The sequence below is a fragment of the Onychostoma macrolepis genome, chromosome 23, assembly GCF_012432095.1.
Source record: "Onychostoma macrolepis isolate SWU-2019 chromosome 23, ASM1243209v1, whole genome shotgun sequence".
Taxonomy (NCBI): Eukaryota; Metazoa; Chordata; class Actinopteri; order Cypriniformes; family Cyprinidae; genus Onychostoma; species Onychostoma macrolepis.
The window spans coordinates 18,771,751-18,789,575 of NC_081177.1; the positions used below are offsets into that span (position 1 = coordinate 18,771,751).

The 17,825-nt window shown below is 37.7% G+C and overlaps 1 protein-coding gene across 2 annotated transcripts; it reads left to right on the forward strand.

The window, feature by feature from the left end:
- The first annotated feature begins 3,820 nt into the window (after positions 1-3,820).
- On the forward strand, positions 3,821-8,257 carry hsd17b10 (hydroxysteroid (17-beta) dehydrogenase 10). 2 transcript variants are annotated; one of them, XM_058763392.1, is made up of 6 exons: positions 3,821-3,978; positions 4,391-4,555; positions 4,690-4,854; positions 5,088-5,216; positions 5,729-5,837; positions 7,389-8,257. In XM_058763392.1, the coding sequence occupies exons 1-6, from the start codon at positions 3,955-3,957 to the stop codon at positions 7,577-7,579; spliced, it is 783 nt and encodes a 260-aa protein (XP_058619375.1). In that variant the 5' UTR covers positions 3,821-3,954; the 3' UTR covers positions 7,580-8,257. The 2 variants fall into 2 exon arrangements, with proteins under 2 accessions (XP_058619375.1, XP_058619376.1); XM_058763393.1 differs by having other exon boundaries at positions 3,978-4,086.
- The last annotated feature ends 9,568 nt before the right edge of the window (positions 8,258-17,825 follow it).

Below are 17,825 nucleotides of genomic sequence, written 5' to 3' on the forward strand. Positions count from 1 at the left end.
ATATTTGAAAAAATACTATTAAAACTACCCCAGACTTATGGTAAATATACCATTGTTTAATAATTTTTGTTTGTTCATAGTACCTTTCTGTTAATGTTACAAATGACAGCTAAATGTGAACTCAATGTATTTGTAGATAAATAGCCTGCCTGCTGTTAAAGTACCGTTCATTGTTTTACCTAATGCATGAACTAATGTTAACTCGCTGAACTTTAATGTAAAATCTTAATCAAATTTAACAATTTATTACAAAAAAAAAAAAAAATGTTGGCTATAAAAGTGTTCTTTTTCGTGGAATGTCTGTTTATTCATTTTCCTAAGCATTACATTTTCAAAAGGTGCTTGCGTGCAAGGTGTGACATTTGACAACCACTGCTTGACTGCACACTTTGTAGTCCACTTAATTATCTAGTCGTGATCTGAATGGAAGGCGGATCGGATCACTCGAGGGGCAGGTCACCTCAGGGGTAGATCTGCGTGCCTGCAGCTGGTGTATCTCTGTTCTTGCTGCTGATGTAAGATGGCGGTATCATGTACAGTCGCGGTCTCAGGTGAGCGAAACACCACGTTCCTTCTTTGAAATGTCATTGCCGCAGTCACCGTGAACGCTGGCGCTACATTTGCATGCTGTCTCGCTTTTGCCTAGACACATTTCAGTTTAACGTGAGGACTAGGTTTGTTTTAGCATGCAATTTATTGATCATCACACCGGGCGCACCAGTGAGGCGACCGCCATTTTTCGTATTTGATAGCATAACTATAATATCAGAGTATATGAACATAATGTTATGAGAAAAGAGTAGAAGGTCGTGCACGCATGTCTACAATTTCCTGTGAAATATTAGCCGACAGAATGCTCCATTTCAAGCGGAAAGCCAATCAAGTTAGGCTGTCGATTTGATTTGTAAAGCTGCAATTTTTCGTTAAAACACTTGATAATCACACGCGTGTCGCTGCTTGTCATGATAAAGTGAATCTGGCGGCCAGACAGCCGAAACGCCTCTTGTGATTCAAACACATCAGGCTGACATACATGATCATGCTTCTGCCAGCTGTTGATTCCTGAGAGACAAGTACTGAGCTAGTATGGATGCTTTGCAATAATAATAGACCATGTGGACAGTCATCATCAGCTCTGGCATTCAGTTCAAATGCATATTATTTTGATGCAAAGATGTTTGAGTCTTGCATTGCTCAAATGTGCACATCCCTGTTGGAAAATCCAGTTTAAGATGGTAGATGAGTTGTGGAGCATGGCAGCTTGATTCTAGCTGGTGCAAACTGGTAGACCATCATTGGATTGGCAGTGGCAGCAAACAAGAAACAACCATTAAAAATGTTATATAATTTAGCTACCAGCTTAAGCTGGATTTTCCAACTGGGATGCATTCTTAAGGGACCACAGTGTATGTTTGCATAGACCTATTTTGTAAAGAATGAAAACATTTACATATGGGTTGATTCATTGCTTAATTTCACTCGGTCCTAATACATATTGACACAGCTATTTCCTTTCTTGCATCATCTTTACAAATGCAGTGCACTGCATAATACATATAACTAGGGACACAGTCATGCAGTGAAATATAGTTGTGCATATATTGTAATGCATAATATATTATTGTAAATCAATATTTAATATGCAGCATTCATGATTTTTTTTTGCCAGTGCTCTTTAAGCCAGTGCTAATGAGCACATGTAAGTGGCACATTTATATCACATCAAATGCCGCAGAGCACCAGATCCTTGATCCATTTTGTGCAATCTCTTTGTTGTTCATGGTATATCATCATGACTCACATTTCAAAAGATGAGTTGTATTGCCAGAAATCTGCCCACACTCATGGTGTGGATGTTCGAGGAAGGTTAATACTGGGTTAAAGGGATGATGACGACAGCTTTCACTGTGGGATTTATGGAAATCAAATTAGCAATTGCTAAGGTGGTTCATTAAATTTAGAGTAAAAATAGCACAAATAAGCATTTTATTTCGAGCACTGACATGTCTTTCTGCCTCTCTTCTCCTCCCGCAGGGTACCAGACAGAGGGGCTGCTGCGTTGGGGGCTGTGGAATGAGGTAGTAGTTTGTATAGTTTGGGATCACACCAGATCTGGGAGATAACTATACAGCCTACTGTCTTTCTCACAGCTGCTCCCTCACATCAGATACACCGATGACGTATCTTCACATGGGATTTGTGGGATCGCTGAATATATGCTTCTTTGTACTGTGTGCTTTCTGAGTGTGTAAATAGTAGAGAAATGGTGATTGTCTCATTGTACAAATTACTACAGGTTAGCCCACAAATAAAAATATTGATGGTCATAACTGAAGATCTTGATTTAATTCATGTGATCTTTATGGAATGGTTATAGATGTGTAAATAATTGGTGGTCAGAATTCAAACTGCACTGACATTATCCAATATGCTGTAACTAGATTGCTATGGTATGTGATTATGTTCACTGCCAGTTTATACATATGTGTGTCTTGTGTGATTACTTATGTTATTATTTTATTTGTTTACACCTGCTGTAAATAGACTCATTTGTGTCTCGTTCCTCAATTCACTTTATCAGTAATGATTTAGGACCTATATTATGTTATTTTTACTATTCCTAAATGAAATGAGCCTTATAAAGTCTCTTTTCCAAAGGTGAGTATTTAGGCAACCTTTAGCCAATCTTAAGCGGGAAGGAATGTTGTGTATGTTTGTTTTGTATGAGTCTGTCAAAGACAGTGTTGGGAAGGTTACTTTGGAAATATAATGGGTTACAGATTACAAGTTATCCTATTTAAAATGTAATAAGTAGTGTAACTATTTAAATTACTTTATTAAAGTAATGCAACTGAATACATTTGATTACTTTTCTAAATTTTTAATGTTTTCAACTGTTAATCATTTTCAAACATGTAAACTAGGCAGGGTTAACCTTACAGTAGTTCTCAACACTGATTACTGTCAGACTTTCCAAATCCTTCATCACTTTTAATTTTTTACATTTAATTTTAAAGCACAGCCACCACAAATTCAGACTTTTAACACCTCTTTTCACTTTGTTATCGTTCTGAGGTTAAATACAGATTTAAAATCATAACAAGAAATAGTTTAATAGCTATGATACTGTTTTTGAAATCAAATATTCGCATAGTTATGACAGGAAATGCTGGCATCTAACAATGCCAACAGTTAATCTTAAAAAATAAAGCATATACATAATCCCAAATAGGAAATAAAACGCTTATTGAATGAGCATGTGTCCTATTTTGTCCAAAACTCCTGAAACATTGTTTCATATTTTAGAGCAGTCCATGCAATTTATGAAAGAAATCAATTATATCTGTATGTGGGTGTGTGTGTGAAAAAAAAATCAATTGTGTAATTGTTAACATTTCTTAAGTAACTGTAATTTAATTACACATTTTTTTCTGAGTAACTGTAACTGATTACAGTTTGTGATTAAATTACGTAATTTAGTTATGTAACTAGTTACTTCCCAAAACTGGACAATTTGTCCTTCTTAATCTTAAGTCATTTTATTTCACAATAGCAATACAATGTTATTAGAAACAAAACAATGTTATTTCTCTAAATCTTAACAAAGATGCAAATTAGAAACAACAGGAAAATACAATATACATTTGATTTATTTTTTTTGAGGTAAAGACTATTCAGCAATAGAATTAAAGTGAGAATTACTGCACAAATCGAATAATCAAATGTAGAAATATTTTGAGACCTTTAGCGGATCAATATATTAAATGTAGGTCATTAAATGCGCCCGGCACCTTAATTCTGAATGATCACCGACTTCCTGTGAAGTTGTCAATCAAATTAACTGTAGCCAATCGGCTTAAAGGGCGTTGTCCTGTCCGTGTTTCTGATTGGGCTGCAGAGCGCTTACGCTAGGTGACGTCACCACTGGTAGCCAAGCAGCTGCAGCGTGTGAATATGGCGAACATCAGAAGTGTCAAGGTGAGAGAGAAATTGAATGAATTAATAGAAATGTAAAGTCGTCTGTCCTGAAGTTCAATATTTCAAGATTGTTTTTGCAGCTCGCTTTAGTCTGCTCGTCGTTGTGTGGTTGTATTCCACTTCTTCTCACTATATTTCGAAGTTGTAGCCGCAATGCTAACGTTAACTACTTCAATGGAACTTCTGTGCAGTTATGAGAGTGACTGATAGATATGTAAACATCAGAAACCATGGCGATTAACCAGATTTGCTTATTACATTATTCTTAAATTCCAGTGCTGTAGGCTTAAACCTCATTGTTTTGCAGCATATTACAGTTGAACCATGACTGAATTGTGTTTGTTGTATAATGAAACATTACCAAGCTCCATGCAGGTTGTGCTCCAGTGTGACCTTACTGAATGTGTGGCAGGGTATGGTAGGTCTGGTGACAGGAGGGGCCTCTGGTTTGGGCAGAGCCACTGTGGAGCGGCTCATCAGTCAGGGGGCCAGCGCTGTGATCCTGGACCTGCCCAGCTCAGATGGACACAAGGTGGCCGCTGCTCTCGGAGACCGATGTGCATTTGCACCTACTGATGTGAGTGACACTTATTGTTAATGACCTTTTGATATTTTCCACTTTCCCTTCTTGCTCTTTTAGACAGCAGTGCTCGATTTGAAGATATTAACTATTTGTTTTCTTCTGATTGGGTTTTTGTTTTTTTAATTCAGGTCACGTCGGAGTCAGATGTGAGATCGGCTGTGGATTTGGCCAGGGAGAAGTATGGCAAAGTGGACTTGGCTGTGAACTGTGCTGGGATAGCTGTGGCTGTGAAAACATACAACTTTAAGAAGGACCTTCCTCACAGTCTGGAGGACTTCACTCGTGTTATCACTGTAAGCCTCACTGTATTTACAGTGCAGCCTGAACCTCATGACACTGGTTCATATTTCTACAAATGAAGACCATTTTAAATATCTTATAGCAGCTGTCTTTTATTTGTCACTGTAAAGTTCATCGCTATCATTTCTCTAAAGCATCAGTCTTTTGAGATGAGTGAAATCTGAAGACCGGCAATGCCATGTTATTGCATATATTATAATGTTTTTTTGAATTTGATCTGTTAAAGGTGAACATCGCTGGGACTTTTAATGTGATCAGACTGGCTGTAGGGGAGATGGGAAAGAATGAGCCTGATGCAGATGGACACAGAGGCTGTATCATCAACACAGCCAGTGTTGCTGCTTATGATGGACAGGTATATCAGTTATACACTTAACGTTCAAAAGTTTATGGTCTGTAAGATGCATTTTATTTTTTTAAGAAATACTTTTACCGAGGATGCATTAAGTTGATCAAAAGTGACCATAAAGGCATTTATGATGTTATAGAAGATTTCTATTTCAAATAAATGCTGTTCAATATACTTTCTTTTTACTGATAATAATAATAATAATAAATGTTTCAAGAGCAGGATATTAGAATGATATCTGAAGGATCATATGACACTGAAGACTGAAGTAATTGCTGCTGAAAATTCAGCTTTGCCATCACAGAAATAAATTACATTTTAAAATATATTAAAATAGAAATGAGTTATTTTAAATTGTAATAATATTTCCCAAAATTACTGTTTTTACTGTTTTGTTTTTTTAAAGAAAAAAAAACTTAGTGTGAATAAGAACTCTTACCCCATACTTTTTAACAGTAGTTTACCTTACAGATTTATAACACTGCGGGTTTTGTACTGTGTTTTGTTGTCTTTTTAAGGTGGGTCAAGCTGCGTACTCTGCATCTAAAGGTGGGATTGTGGGTATGACACTTCCTATTGCTCGAGACCTTGCACCAATGGGGATCCGTGTGGTCACCATCGCCCCAGGTCAGTGTCCCTGAGATGCATATTTTGAACTTTTCATTGTATCCCACTATTGCTCTATGAAAATTCATTGTTTGATAGGGATATAACGATTCACTCAACTCGCGATGTGATGCGATTTTCTCACATTTTATTTTTTGCACATTTCTTTTTGAAATTGAAATATCTTTTGTCAAATAACAGAAAGAAAAAAAAAATCTAATGAATAAATACAAATAAAAGTAATCATTCATATAAAAACTTAAACTAAGGCTTTGCATGTGCTCTTTCCTGGCTTGAATTTTTTTAAAGGGGACATAACACATCCTTCATATCTCCAAAGAGTCTTTAGTTTTATCATATTTATAAGAAAGATACAGCTTTTACGATTCTCTGAAAACAGCCAAGCTCCTGGAGGCGAGCTGTGGGAGGAGCTAAAGAGTCATGAGCACTTGCGCGCCGATTGCCAACAAAATTCGGAAACTTGATGCAGTTTCACTTATCGTCTCTGGTTCCGAATCATGACCGGGATCTTTTATCGCTGGGACCCCTCCATCTTTCAGTATCAAACAATGTGCAAATCGAGCACCGAACTGGGCCTTGTTTATAAAATGTTTGTCACAGAAATGACAGAAAAAAACTTGCGAAAGTCTGTTGCTGCCCCGGAAAAACAAACAGCATCCACTATTCATGTAAAGCTGGGTTCTTTAGGAAGCTGAACAAGGTAATCTTTCCCTCGCATCCAAAAACACACTCCTTTAGAAACATTTTCTTGAGCTAGTCTTGTGCAGCGTTGTGGATGAGGTTGAAGGGTGTGCTCTCGCTCTCGCTCTGGTAGACGTGTGCTCTTACAGGAGAAATGCTCATACAAGGAATCCCTCCCTTCATTACGTCATGAAGAGCCATGCTCGAAAAAAACTTTCTGAAACTTATACGAACCCATTGTATTTGACACAGAATTACTCGTTCAAATTGTTTTTTGAAACTTTGGCCATGTTTAGTATGAGCATCCAACTCTTTAACAGTGTAGATAACTCAGAATGCATGAAACAGCATTAGACCCCTCCTTTAAAGAAATATCAGCATGTCCACATTTTCCAGTAGGAATTGCTCCTTGTACAGAAGATGCATTTTTAGAAAAACAGAATGGTCTGATTTCAGTTTTATGAAATTATGCTACATAAAACTACATAAAGCAGACAGACTGAATGAGAACACGAATTCACTCTCTTGACAGCAGGTGGCACTTATGGAACAGCAGCAATATGGCATTTCCTTGGTTACCACTGTAAACAAAGCAGCGCTGTGCTTATAAACACTACTTCAATACACATTATACAGTGGCAAGATGAAAATAAAATACAATCTAAACTTTTTCTGAATATAGTCAGTAGCCCTCAGAGACACATTCATATAAAACCACACCCCGAAATGTAACTTGAATCGTCACACATTTTTATCGATTTTCAGGGTACATCTTTACTTCCCTATTGTTTTGAACACCGTTAATTCAGTATTATTCCTTTTTTGTGACCTTTTCAATTATATCCTCCATGCCATTTTCTTTCCCTACAGGTCTGTTTTCCACCCCACTTCTAGCAGGATTACCTGAGAAAGTGCGAAGCTTCCTGGCCAGACAGGTGCCCTTCCCGTCACGTCTGGGAGATCCAGCGGAGTTTGCACACCTCGTGACTGCAATAGCAGAAAACCCCATGATCAACGGCGAGGTGATTCGCTTGGACGGAGCCATCCGCATGCAACCCTGAAAGAAAAAAAGGAAACGAGTGGAGAAACTCCAGTTGAAATATCCAAAACTGGTCAAAACAGACCTAAACTTACTAAGCATTTTCAGCATAAAGTTAAGGTACTTTGTATCTGAGTGGAAGTGCTACCACTCCCATGAGTGGAAATCTTGTAGATTTTTCAGCTCTTGAGTCTGTGTTGTATTTATATACTGACTGCAATTCTGTGTCTCTGAGGTACTAATGACTGATGTGTCTCCATAGGAAATCCATTTATACAATCATAAGGTTGTACAGGATTCATGAAAATTGAATGTCTCTGGTATCCACGTATCTTTTTGTGTAATATAAAATATGTAAAACATGACAGGATGAGTTTGAATGAATTAACATTTGCTGATGTAGATATGCTCATGGATCACTAAACGCAGCTTCAGGAAAGATGGTCAATATGAAATGTTTTGGATTTGCCACTATACTGACTATTATATCAGTGGTTCTCAACCAGGGTGCTGGGACCCACTAGGGGGCCTCACCATGACTTAAAATAATTCAAATTAAAATATTCATACAATTCAAATGAAATCTACTGCTATTAAATGTTGTCACAATACACAAATTATGACTTCGATGCAATACCAGACTAAATTATCTGGATACCACAAGAAAAACAAACTGAATAATAAATGACAGAATGTGAAATGTAAAGGATTTTATTTTATTACTTTAAACATCACTGCTTGCAATTTAAAATTTAAATTGTTGCCGGTGCAAATGTTATGTTTGTGTATAGAACTATTTGCAACATAAGTTAGCTAAAAGTATAAAGCCAAATAAGTTATTTTTGCATTCATTTGCTTTGTAAGATTCTGATGGTGGAAATTTTCACTTGTCAATTTTTGCATATTTATTTTGTATGAGCCTTTGTCAGACAATTTTTCCATCCTTCTAAGTAATTTTATTTCACAGTAACAATTGATCTCAATGTAGTTATTTCAGTTGAATAACTTTATTAAAAATAAGAACAAAACAGCAAACTACAAACAAATGGAAAACATGCAATATAATAATTTTTACTTCTTCCAGGTACAGAAAATTTTACAGTAACATTCAGCTAAAAAAAGATACTAGGTCTATACAAACTGACTACAAAAAAACATTTTACTGGTTTTTAAAAAAAAAGAATCACTGCTCTATATGATACTCAAAAATTCTTCTCTTTTCCCTTTACTGTAAAATGAACCAATTCTAAACTGAGAATGATTTATTTGCATTTATGTACTAATACTTATTTTTATTAAAAAAAAAAAAAAAGTTGAATTACAAACATTTTGTCAAACATCACAGTAGCATGAAGAACTGGACCAACAGAGGGCAGAATTGAGCTTATTTTGACAATCAGCACAAGAGGATCATACTCTGATCTTTATTGCAACAGCATTAAAAGACTTGTAAATGCTATTTTAAATTAGTTAGAAAAAATTCTGTACATCTTTCAGATAAAGAATTATATCTTTAGATCATTGTGGATTTTTGTGTGAGAATACTTTAAGTATTAAATCATGGCTTAAATATACAACTACTTAAACAGCATGTAAGATTCATCACCAGCCAAAAAAGTAAAACTAGAAAATATTGGCAGCTGTGCACAAAAGTCCTGCTAAATCCTTTACTGAACAGATTGCGCATAATTAAAGTAAACCCAGATTGATGTTCGTAAATCTGCTTTAGACACACACACTCTGATTGATTTCTGTCCACAGGGTGGCAGCTCCACTGTAATCTCAGTTTCATTTATTTCAGTCCACCCTAAAATCTACACAGGCCATGTTAACACAATTACACTTCAGAGGTTAACAGTTCTCACAGTTACCATTTGGTTCTGAAAAATGCAAGGATGATTCGTGTTTTCTGACATCCAATTTACCATATTATTACTATGTATTTCAATTTTGTCTACTATTTACTGCACACTCTGAGTTGCTGACATTTCAAACCATATGGAATGGGTCAAACATACATTTGTGGAGTGTACAGTGAAACAGATGTTAGATCAAACATCAGGTTGAGGCGAGTGGTTTGAATCATGGCTGATGGTTATTGAGTGTCACTGTGTTGTCTCTCTTCACTCTGATGTGTTGCCCAACGTCTGCTCCATCATGTCATGCATCTATCAGGGGGCCGCGAGTTAGGACAGCTTTGATGGACACTTGCTGTCATCCCATAGATCTCTGCACTGTCAGGAAAATTACTTTCACTATTAACAATGGAGCTCTGGCTTCCGCAGAGGACAAACATTGGAGGCTCTGTGAAGACAAGGTTAAAGACGGAGGGGTGTAGGAAAGAGACATCCTGGTGCTTGTTCCCAAAGCAACTAAAGCTTTTGTCTAGATTCTCCAGAGCACACTAACATACCGATTCATCAATATGCATTATTAATGTGCTCGGGACAATTCAATCCCCCTGTACTGTGTAAATATGAGCGTTTGGGTGTAATCAGAACACAAGACCGCTTTATGCTGAACCTCTAGAGGGCAGATGGCACAAGCACACGACAACCTGATCGGCGTTTAGAAACACGTGCATCGACAGCATGAACATGCATCATTTGGATAACAAGCTGTCTCTGAAAATCCCTCAAGATATAGAAAAGACAGTGCTTCATGTTGATTTTATCAGTGTAGATCCCCAACAAGTCATGTCTAGCCTGCTGTGCACTCCTTGAAGTAGTCTACAGAAAAAACAAGGGATATAGAATAGACTGAGACTCTGTTGGAGAGGAGGACAGATGCAGAAATAAGGAGGCAAGCATTTGAGCTAGTTGTCATTTATCTGGGTCAGCCAGACCGACCTCTTTTCTTCAATAAAACATAAACATGCATTTACATGTCTTCAGATGTATCAGTGAGATATCAGTGGTGTTTACTGTGTGCAGATGGGTAACCCTCAGAAAACAAGACAAATAAAAAACTAATGACTGAAAAAAAAAAAAAAGAAAACAAGACAAAAAAGTTTGATTTAATGAAGCCTGTTTAAAGGTCAGCAGGATTTTATTTGCAGTGACAATACATCAAATTTTCTCTTCTATTACCATAATGCTTTCAGAAAAGTACACACAAAATTTTGGAATTTAAATGATACTTCTTTGTTATTTCCACATGTCAGTATGAGAATATAACACTGGGAATGACAGTTTTTGCATTATGTTAATGGAAATTTGGAGGGAAATGAACTCAGATATCATAATGATCCTAAAAATAAGCTTCATTTTCTTCATGCAATATATAAACACTACCGCTCAAAAGTTTAGAGTCAGTGTAGGGGAATTTACAGTAAAGACCCTCGGACCAGGTGTGTTGAATGAAGACCAGAAGTCAAGAGATTCGATCAAAAATGAAGAAAATGTAATGAAAATATTTTACAGTTTCATCAGCAGAAGTCAGCTTCAAGACTCACAATCGAGTTCGTAGGCCGCTCTGTGTATATGTTCTAGACACTAATAGTTATACTCTAACAGAGGTCACTAATTACGTTAATACACAGGTAAGCAAGATTATGGTTGGTAGATAAACTTAGAAAATCTCCACACATGGATGTAAAACTCGAAGCATATCTTCTAGTGATTATTTTGGTGACAATTGATCAGAGGTCAGACACGATAGGTCTCTCCACAGGCGTATATCTGTTACCCTGGACATCAGGGTGACGGCAAATGACGATTTCCTCCTAGAGCTCTCTCTCTCTGCATCTAGCTGCAAAGATAGACATTCACACACATACACAGAGAACACTTATTTGTACTTCAAGGTTGCCGGACTCTGCCCTGAATCTGATCAAATATGGTTAACTACACACACACACAATGAGAGCAGCTTCTTAGAGAGTAAAAAGGCAGACTAAAGTCATATTCAACTTATTTTCTAACATGCATAAATGTAACTTTGATAAATAATTATTCAAGAAATATTATAATTAACATTATTATGAGGGCCATTGTTAATCTGCAATCCACTCCTTCATCAGCAAGCTTTTTGTTTTTCAAAGAAATTACTATCATTTAGCAAGGAATCATTCAATTGACTGAAAGTGACAGTAATGACATTTATATTCATGATGTTAAAAATACTCTCTTGAAAATGGAAAATGCACTCTCCAAACTTGTTTAAATTAATGAACAAATATGTTTTGTAATATGATTTTGAATTACCATTTCCATGGTAATGCAATTTTGAGGTTTTAATTTATATATAAGACTTTTTGTGACAAAGGTCAGAACTCCTGTTATGATGTAGATTTTTTTTCTATCACTGTTCCTACATAATTTGTAACAAAAAAACAGTGGTAAAATATCTATTTAGGAGTCTTAGACCTTTCCAGCGATGTATAGCTTGTCATGATAAGATTAGTATTTATTTGCAATATGTAGTGAAGTAAACTCATACAGGTGACAGTTGAGAGGTTTAAAAAGCATCACCGGTTCCATAAAAATATTAAGCAGCACAACTGTTATAAGAACATGTTTCTTGACCAGCTAATGTTTAGAATGATTTCTGAAGGATCATGCGAAACTAAAAACATTTTAAAATATATCACAATAGAAAATAACATCATAAATGGTGATATTTTACAATATTACTGTTTTTAAGGTATTTTAGAGCAAATAAATGCAGTCTTCGTGAGAAAAAGTAAACTTCTGTATTGCATTATAATGAATATATACTACATGAAGAAATGCAAGTTTATTTTTAGCATCATTAAAAAATGTGACAGAAGAATCATACTTGGAGAGTCATTAGAAAGCACATGAACAAAAACATCTTTCAGAATTGGGTGTTTGTAATTAAACGGCACAGCGACGTCCCACTGAGACGTTCAATCCTTAATCTCCAGAGAATACTGCCGTGAGAACGCTTAGGACAACAGGATCCCTCCTCCAAAAGCAAGAAAAACAAACAAACTTTGGGAAACTCAAGAAAAACACCCCAGAAATCTTCAAGGGACGACTGTACCCACTAAAGAAACAGCAAAGAATGATTCCCAGTCATTAAATCTAAAGAGTCCCAATGATCTCAGATGTGTAGGACCATTGGCTGGTTTGAATATGAGCATTATCACTCAATCCCACATTTACAATACCTTTCACATCCGACAATACCGTAACCCAGCCTGACACTGCTCATTTACGTCTTATCCTTCATGAAAACAAATACATTTGTCTGAAACATTGGATACGGTGTCTTTCTGGGACCTATTAGAGGCATTGTGTTGGCTTTATCTGTTGAGCGCAGGCTACAGTAGCAGTCTTTGTGCTGAGGGACGGTAATCCTGTATCTGTATGTGTATTTGTGCCCACTTGAGGGTTCGAGACAGAGGAGGGAATCCACTAATGCTGCCGATGCTAGAGAAAACAAATCAACACAGCAGGCCTCCAACTAGCCACGGCAGAACAGATATTCCCATGACATTCGGTCTTTACAAGCTTATGCTCAAATAAAGCTATTATTAATTTCTGTTATGACACACATGTTCTGTACAGCTTGGATGTCGATTTGAATGCTTGTAGCTTGCAGCATAACAAACATACACGGGCCACATAAAGAATCACCTCCAGTGACTCTCTCTACTCTCTACCACTCTGTTATATATATATGTTGCCAGCAATGGGATTCTTTTTATATTTACTGGGCATTCGGTGCACCATTAAGAGCCAGTTGTGTTCCTGAGAGCCTAGTGAGTATATCGTTTTCAGGATGGCCTTTGAAACAGCCTGTAATCATAGCTTTGAGAGTGTGATGAAGATCCAGCGCTCCTTTAGCAACACATACTGACTTCTGACCTCATCCAGTGCTTCATTGTAGCATGACCATAAAGCTGATAGAGGTTATCTGATTTAATCAGAACACAGTAACTGCCTCTCATGAGGGTCAGACTCTGACATCCTCACAATACCGCCGCGGAAAAAGCTTTGCATCTGAAGTATGCATCTCCTGAACACGGCAGAATGATCTCTGAAGCGATCACCGTCGCAACGGTGCTGTGGTGGGTGTAATTTCTTTACAACCTACTTTGAGACACAGCAATGTGTAGGAAATCATAGAAATCGTGTTATCAAGTCACCGCAATCACAAAAGCATTTAGAACTGAGTAATAACATGGTATAAAAAAAAATTATTATTTGACTTCTTATCTTCTCATTTGATCTGTGTGAGGCTCAAATCTCTATCAAAGGAATAGTTCACCCAAAAATGCATATTTGCTGAAAATGTACTCACCCTCAGGACATCCAAGATGCAGATGAGTTTGTCTCTTCAGATTTGGAGAAATTTAGCATTACATCACTTGCTCACCAATGGATCCTCTGCAGTGAATGGGTGCCGTCAGAATGAGAGTCCATCATTAAGACATTTTTTCAATTTAAAACTCTTGCTTTTGGCTAAAATACTAATCGTTTATCCATAACATAGCACCAGTTCAAAACAGTTCTATACAAATATGTCAGTGGATTTTGAAGTAAGAGAATGGACTTTTTCACTGGAGGAAGTGTTATTATGGATTATGGACCCAGAAGCCACAGTCTCAAGTTAAAAACGTCTTCATGATGGATTGGTTTCTTACAAACATGCTTTTCACTTCACAAGAGATTAATTGACTGGAGTGTTGTGGATCACTTGTGGGTTATTGTGATGGCACTCATTTACGGCAGAGGATCCATTGGTGAGCAATTTAATGCTCATTTAACGCTAAATTTCTTCAAAACTGTTCAAATGAAGAAACAACTCATCTAAGCTGGTGTGTGGTGAGCGCACTGGCACCGTTGTCCTGTGGCTGCCGTCGCATCATCCAAGTGGATGCTGCACACTGGTGGTGGTTGAGGAGAGACCCCCCTACATGATTGTAAAGCGCTTTGGGTGTACAGCAATACAAATTTTTTATCAAATATTGCAGTGTTCATTATACATGATTTAGCCATACATATTATTATTTTTATTGAATTTTTTAGTGATTACTATAAATTTATATGTATTTATACTTTTTTTTTTTTGCGAAATATTGCAGTGTTTATTTTAAATGCCTTATTTTACATCCTTCTTTTTTATTGAGTACTGCAGTGTTTATTATTAATGATTTATCTGCGTGCATCATTTTTTATGGTATGCTGCAGTGTTCATTATAAATGATTTATCCGTGTACTTAATTCATATGCCCTTATAATCTAATCTTTAATCAAAAACATTAACTTCCCCTCCCCCTCACATAACATCTCGTCTTTAATGACATGATGACGGGACAATAATCCCTCTCCTCCAGCAACCTGTCACTCACATGAGATTGCAGCAATTAGCACATGACAATGATCCAACCAATCCTTTCCCAATGGACAAATCAAGTCCCGCCCTATGTCTCCTCATTTGAGAAGCTGTTTCAGTCGCATATACATCAATATAGGGAAGAAAAGACGACTGCAATTTCCGTTTCATGCTGACTTTAACATGGTGGAAAGGCAGCCACACCGGTGACAGGTCCACTGGGAGAGAGATGCCAGCTTCAGATGCAATTCACTGTTGGGTTTGAGAGAAAGTGGGGAAAAGAGAGTGATAGAAAGAAAAAAACAGACACAGAGAGAAACTATTATGAGACATAGTGAGGCATGTCTGTCTGCTCTACCCTAAGGAGAGAGATTGAACCATCAACTCAGAAGCATAGATCTGTCATGACATACAAATGAAACTTATATACGTTTAAAGTGAAGCATAAAATTTTAGAGGATTTTCAATTATTTTCTCATATGCCAGTTTAATATACAGAGTCTGTAAATGCTATGACTATGCTATCAAAGCATTGCTTTGTTTGAATCCAGTTGTAGGGCAATATTGGCTCAACCAGTGGCATGAGGTTGGAGGCTCAACCAATGGCAGACGAGGGAATATTCACTGACCTATTTGAATTTTTTTTTTTTTTAAAGATTCTAAGTGGCACAGTAGAGTTTTTGCAATCTTTTTAAATCTCAGTTACACTAGACAAAAAAACAGAACGCGCTGTTGCATTTAAAAGTGCAAATGCAACCCAACGCAATGAAATGGAAGAGAATGCAGGGGCTGGAGACGTGCTTTTAAAAGTTGAATATTTAACTTGACACAGCATCTTGAAAAAAATGTTGCTCACGTAAAACGCTGAAAAAGCAGCGAAATGTAAAACTAGCACATTTACATTAGTGATGAGAAGCAAATCTTTTTGAAACTCTAATTCAACTGAACCAACTGTTTTGCAAAATGATTCACTGTTTCGAAGCACACAAAACATTGTGAGCAAAATGGTCAAAACGGTGCAAAGGCAGAGTGTAATCTATTAAATGTAATTTGCAAATCATTAACTACCATTAAATATGAAATGTATGTTTATTTATTAAATTGTAGTGCTTGTTTTTGTGTATTTTTCAGGACCCAGCTAACTCCAATCAGAAACAATGGACTCTCCTTTATTGTATTCCACATGCATGTTTACTAAAAGTCATTAAAACTGATCAAAGATCAGACCATGCATTTGACACTGGTTCATGAATTCACTAAATTAACATGCTCTAGCAGCAAACCTTCAGAATTCCAAAAGTTTCAAAATCAAGATTCAAAACATCCTAGTTTGCTAAAATCACATGACTTGGCCAGTTTGAACACTGCTTCAAAACAAAAGATTCATAAAGTGTTAAAAGCTTCACCAAGCAGTGTTTTGAAAGTGACCATCTCTCATTTACATAACAAAGCATCTCTGTTGAACATGTATGCTCTTTTGATATGACAGCCACTAGATTACATTTATGGATTTGAAAGACGCTTTTATTGAAAGCAGTTCACGCATTCCCTGGAAATCAATCCCATGACCTTGACATTGCAGCATAGTGTACTGTTTGAGCTACAGGATATGTTACATGCTTATATGTTGCATTTTAAACATGCTAAATAAATATCATTACACATGCAATGTGTACCTTTTAGAATAGGACATTTCTCACACCTCCCAAGGTATGGAAGCAGAATAATGACAATAGATTTTGAAACATAAAGCATGCTGAATTCCACAAATCGAAAAAAAGATACATTGCAATTAACAGTGCTTGCATTTTAATGCCTTGTATTTCCAGGGCTTGCATTTTTAGGTCCAGCACTTCTGAGCCATGTAATGTGTTTTCTTTAACCGATTTCTGAGGGAAACAGCATGAAACCTTGTGCGTTCGTTCATATTCTATATCTGCTTAACTGTTGATATAGTTCGCATAATCATCAATAAAGGGTATTCTGATATCTGAGGTCTTATATCACTCTATTAGTTTCCTATCAAGGTTGGTCTCTCGACACTGCGTAGCTTACGCTTGGGGTTATCCCACTCCTCCCAAAACACTGAAGCCTTATTGCATCACGCCGGTAAATCTTACAGACCAATGACACTCGAGCACTCGAGCTAGGGGCGGAGCCACCCACTATATAGGTCGACGTCCAGCGTCATTGCCTCAGAATCTTTCTCCTTCACGAAGCAAACATCGAAGACTTTGAAGATTTTTACTCACCGCCGTTAACTCTTCTCGCTGTTGACAACGCCCTAAGAGGACATCATTCGCTTTAGTTCCCCTTTGGCAATCCGGCAAGAAGACGAGATGTCACTTAAGGAGTGCTGTGCATGCGGGGGCTCAATTGAGCTCCCTGATGCACATGACGCGTGTGTCTTCTGTCTGAGCCGAGGCAGCCACGTACAGTAGGCCCCTCTGATGAACACATGTCGACTCAGCTCCTGCATGCTCATCACTCAAGAGAGCTACCTGTTTCCTACACGAGGTCCAGCCTCCGCCCCTCGGATGAGGTGCGGGACCTGGTCTCGTCTGGTGCTGCAGAGGATGAAGTGGATGTCGACGACGACGCTATGTCAACTGCAGCCTCTGGTTCAGGTGACTGGTCTGCCTGCCTGGAGTCAGAGGCTTCACACAGTGAGGTGCACGAGCCCCCGGCCCCGATCGACGAAGAGCTGGTGAAGATCCTGTCTGAGGCTGTACAGGATTTGGGTCTTGATTAGTCGCCCCCCGAGCAACCAGCTAAGAACAGGTTGGACATGCGGTATCTGCCGTCGGGCCGCCAGGTTGCCGCTCACCAGAGACCCGCTCCCTTTTTCCCTGAGGTCCACGAGGAGGTCTCGCAGTCTTGGTGCTCCCCCTATTCGGCCCGAGCCCAAGCTGTGGGATCGTGTATGCTCTCCTCTGTCGACGGAGCCGACCGCTGGGGACTAA

Excerpts from the sequence above, each read along its gene's own strand:
- hsd17b10 (XM_058763392.1), top strand. The coding sequence starts at position 3,955 with ATGGCGAACATCAGAAGTGTCAAG. Across the intron at positions 3,979-4,390 it reads CGAACATCAGAAGTGTCAAG|GGTATGGTAGGTCTGGTGAC; the intron begins GTGAGAGAGAAA and ends AATGTGTGGCAG. Across the intron at positions 4,855-5,087 it reads ACTTCACTCGTGTTATCACT|GTGAACATCGCTGGGACTTT; the intron begins GTAAGCCTCACT and ends GATCTGTTAAAG.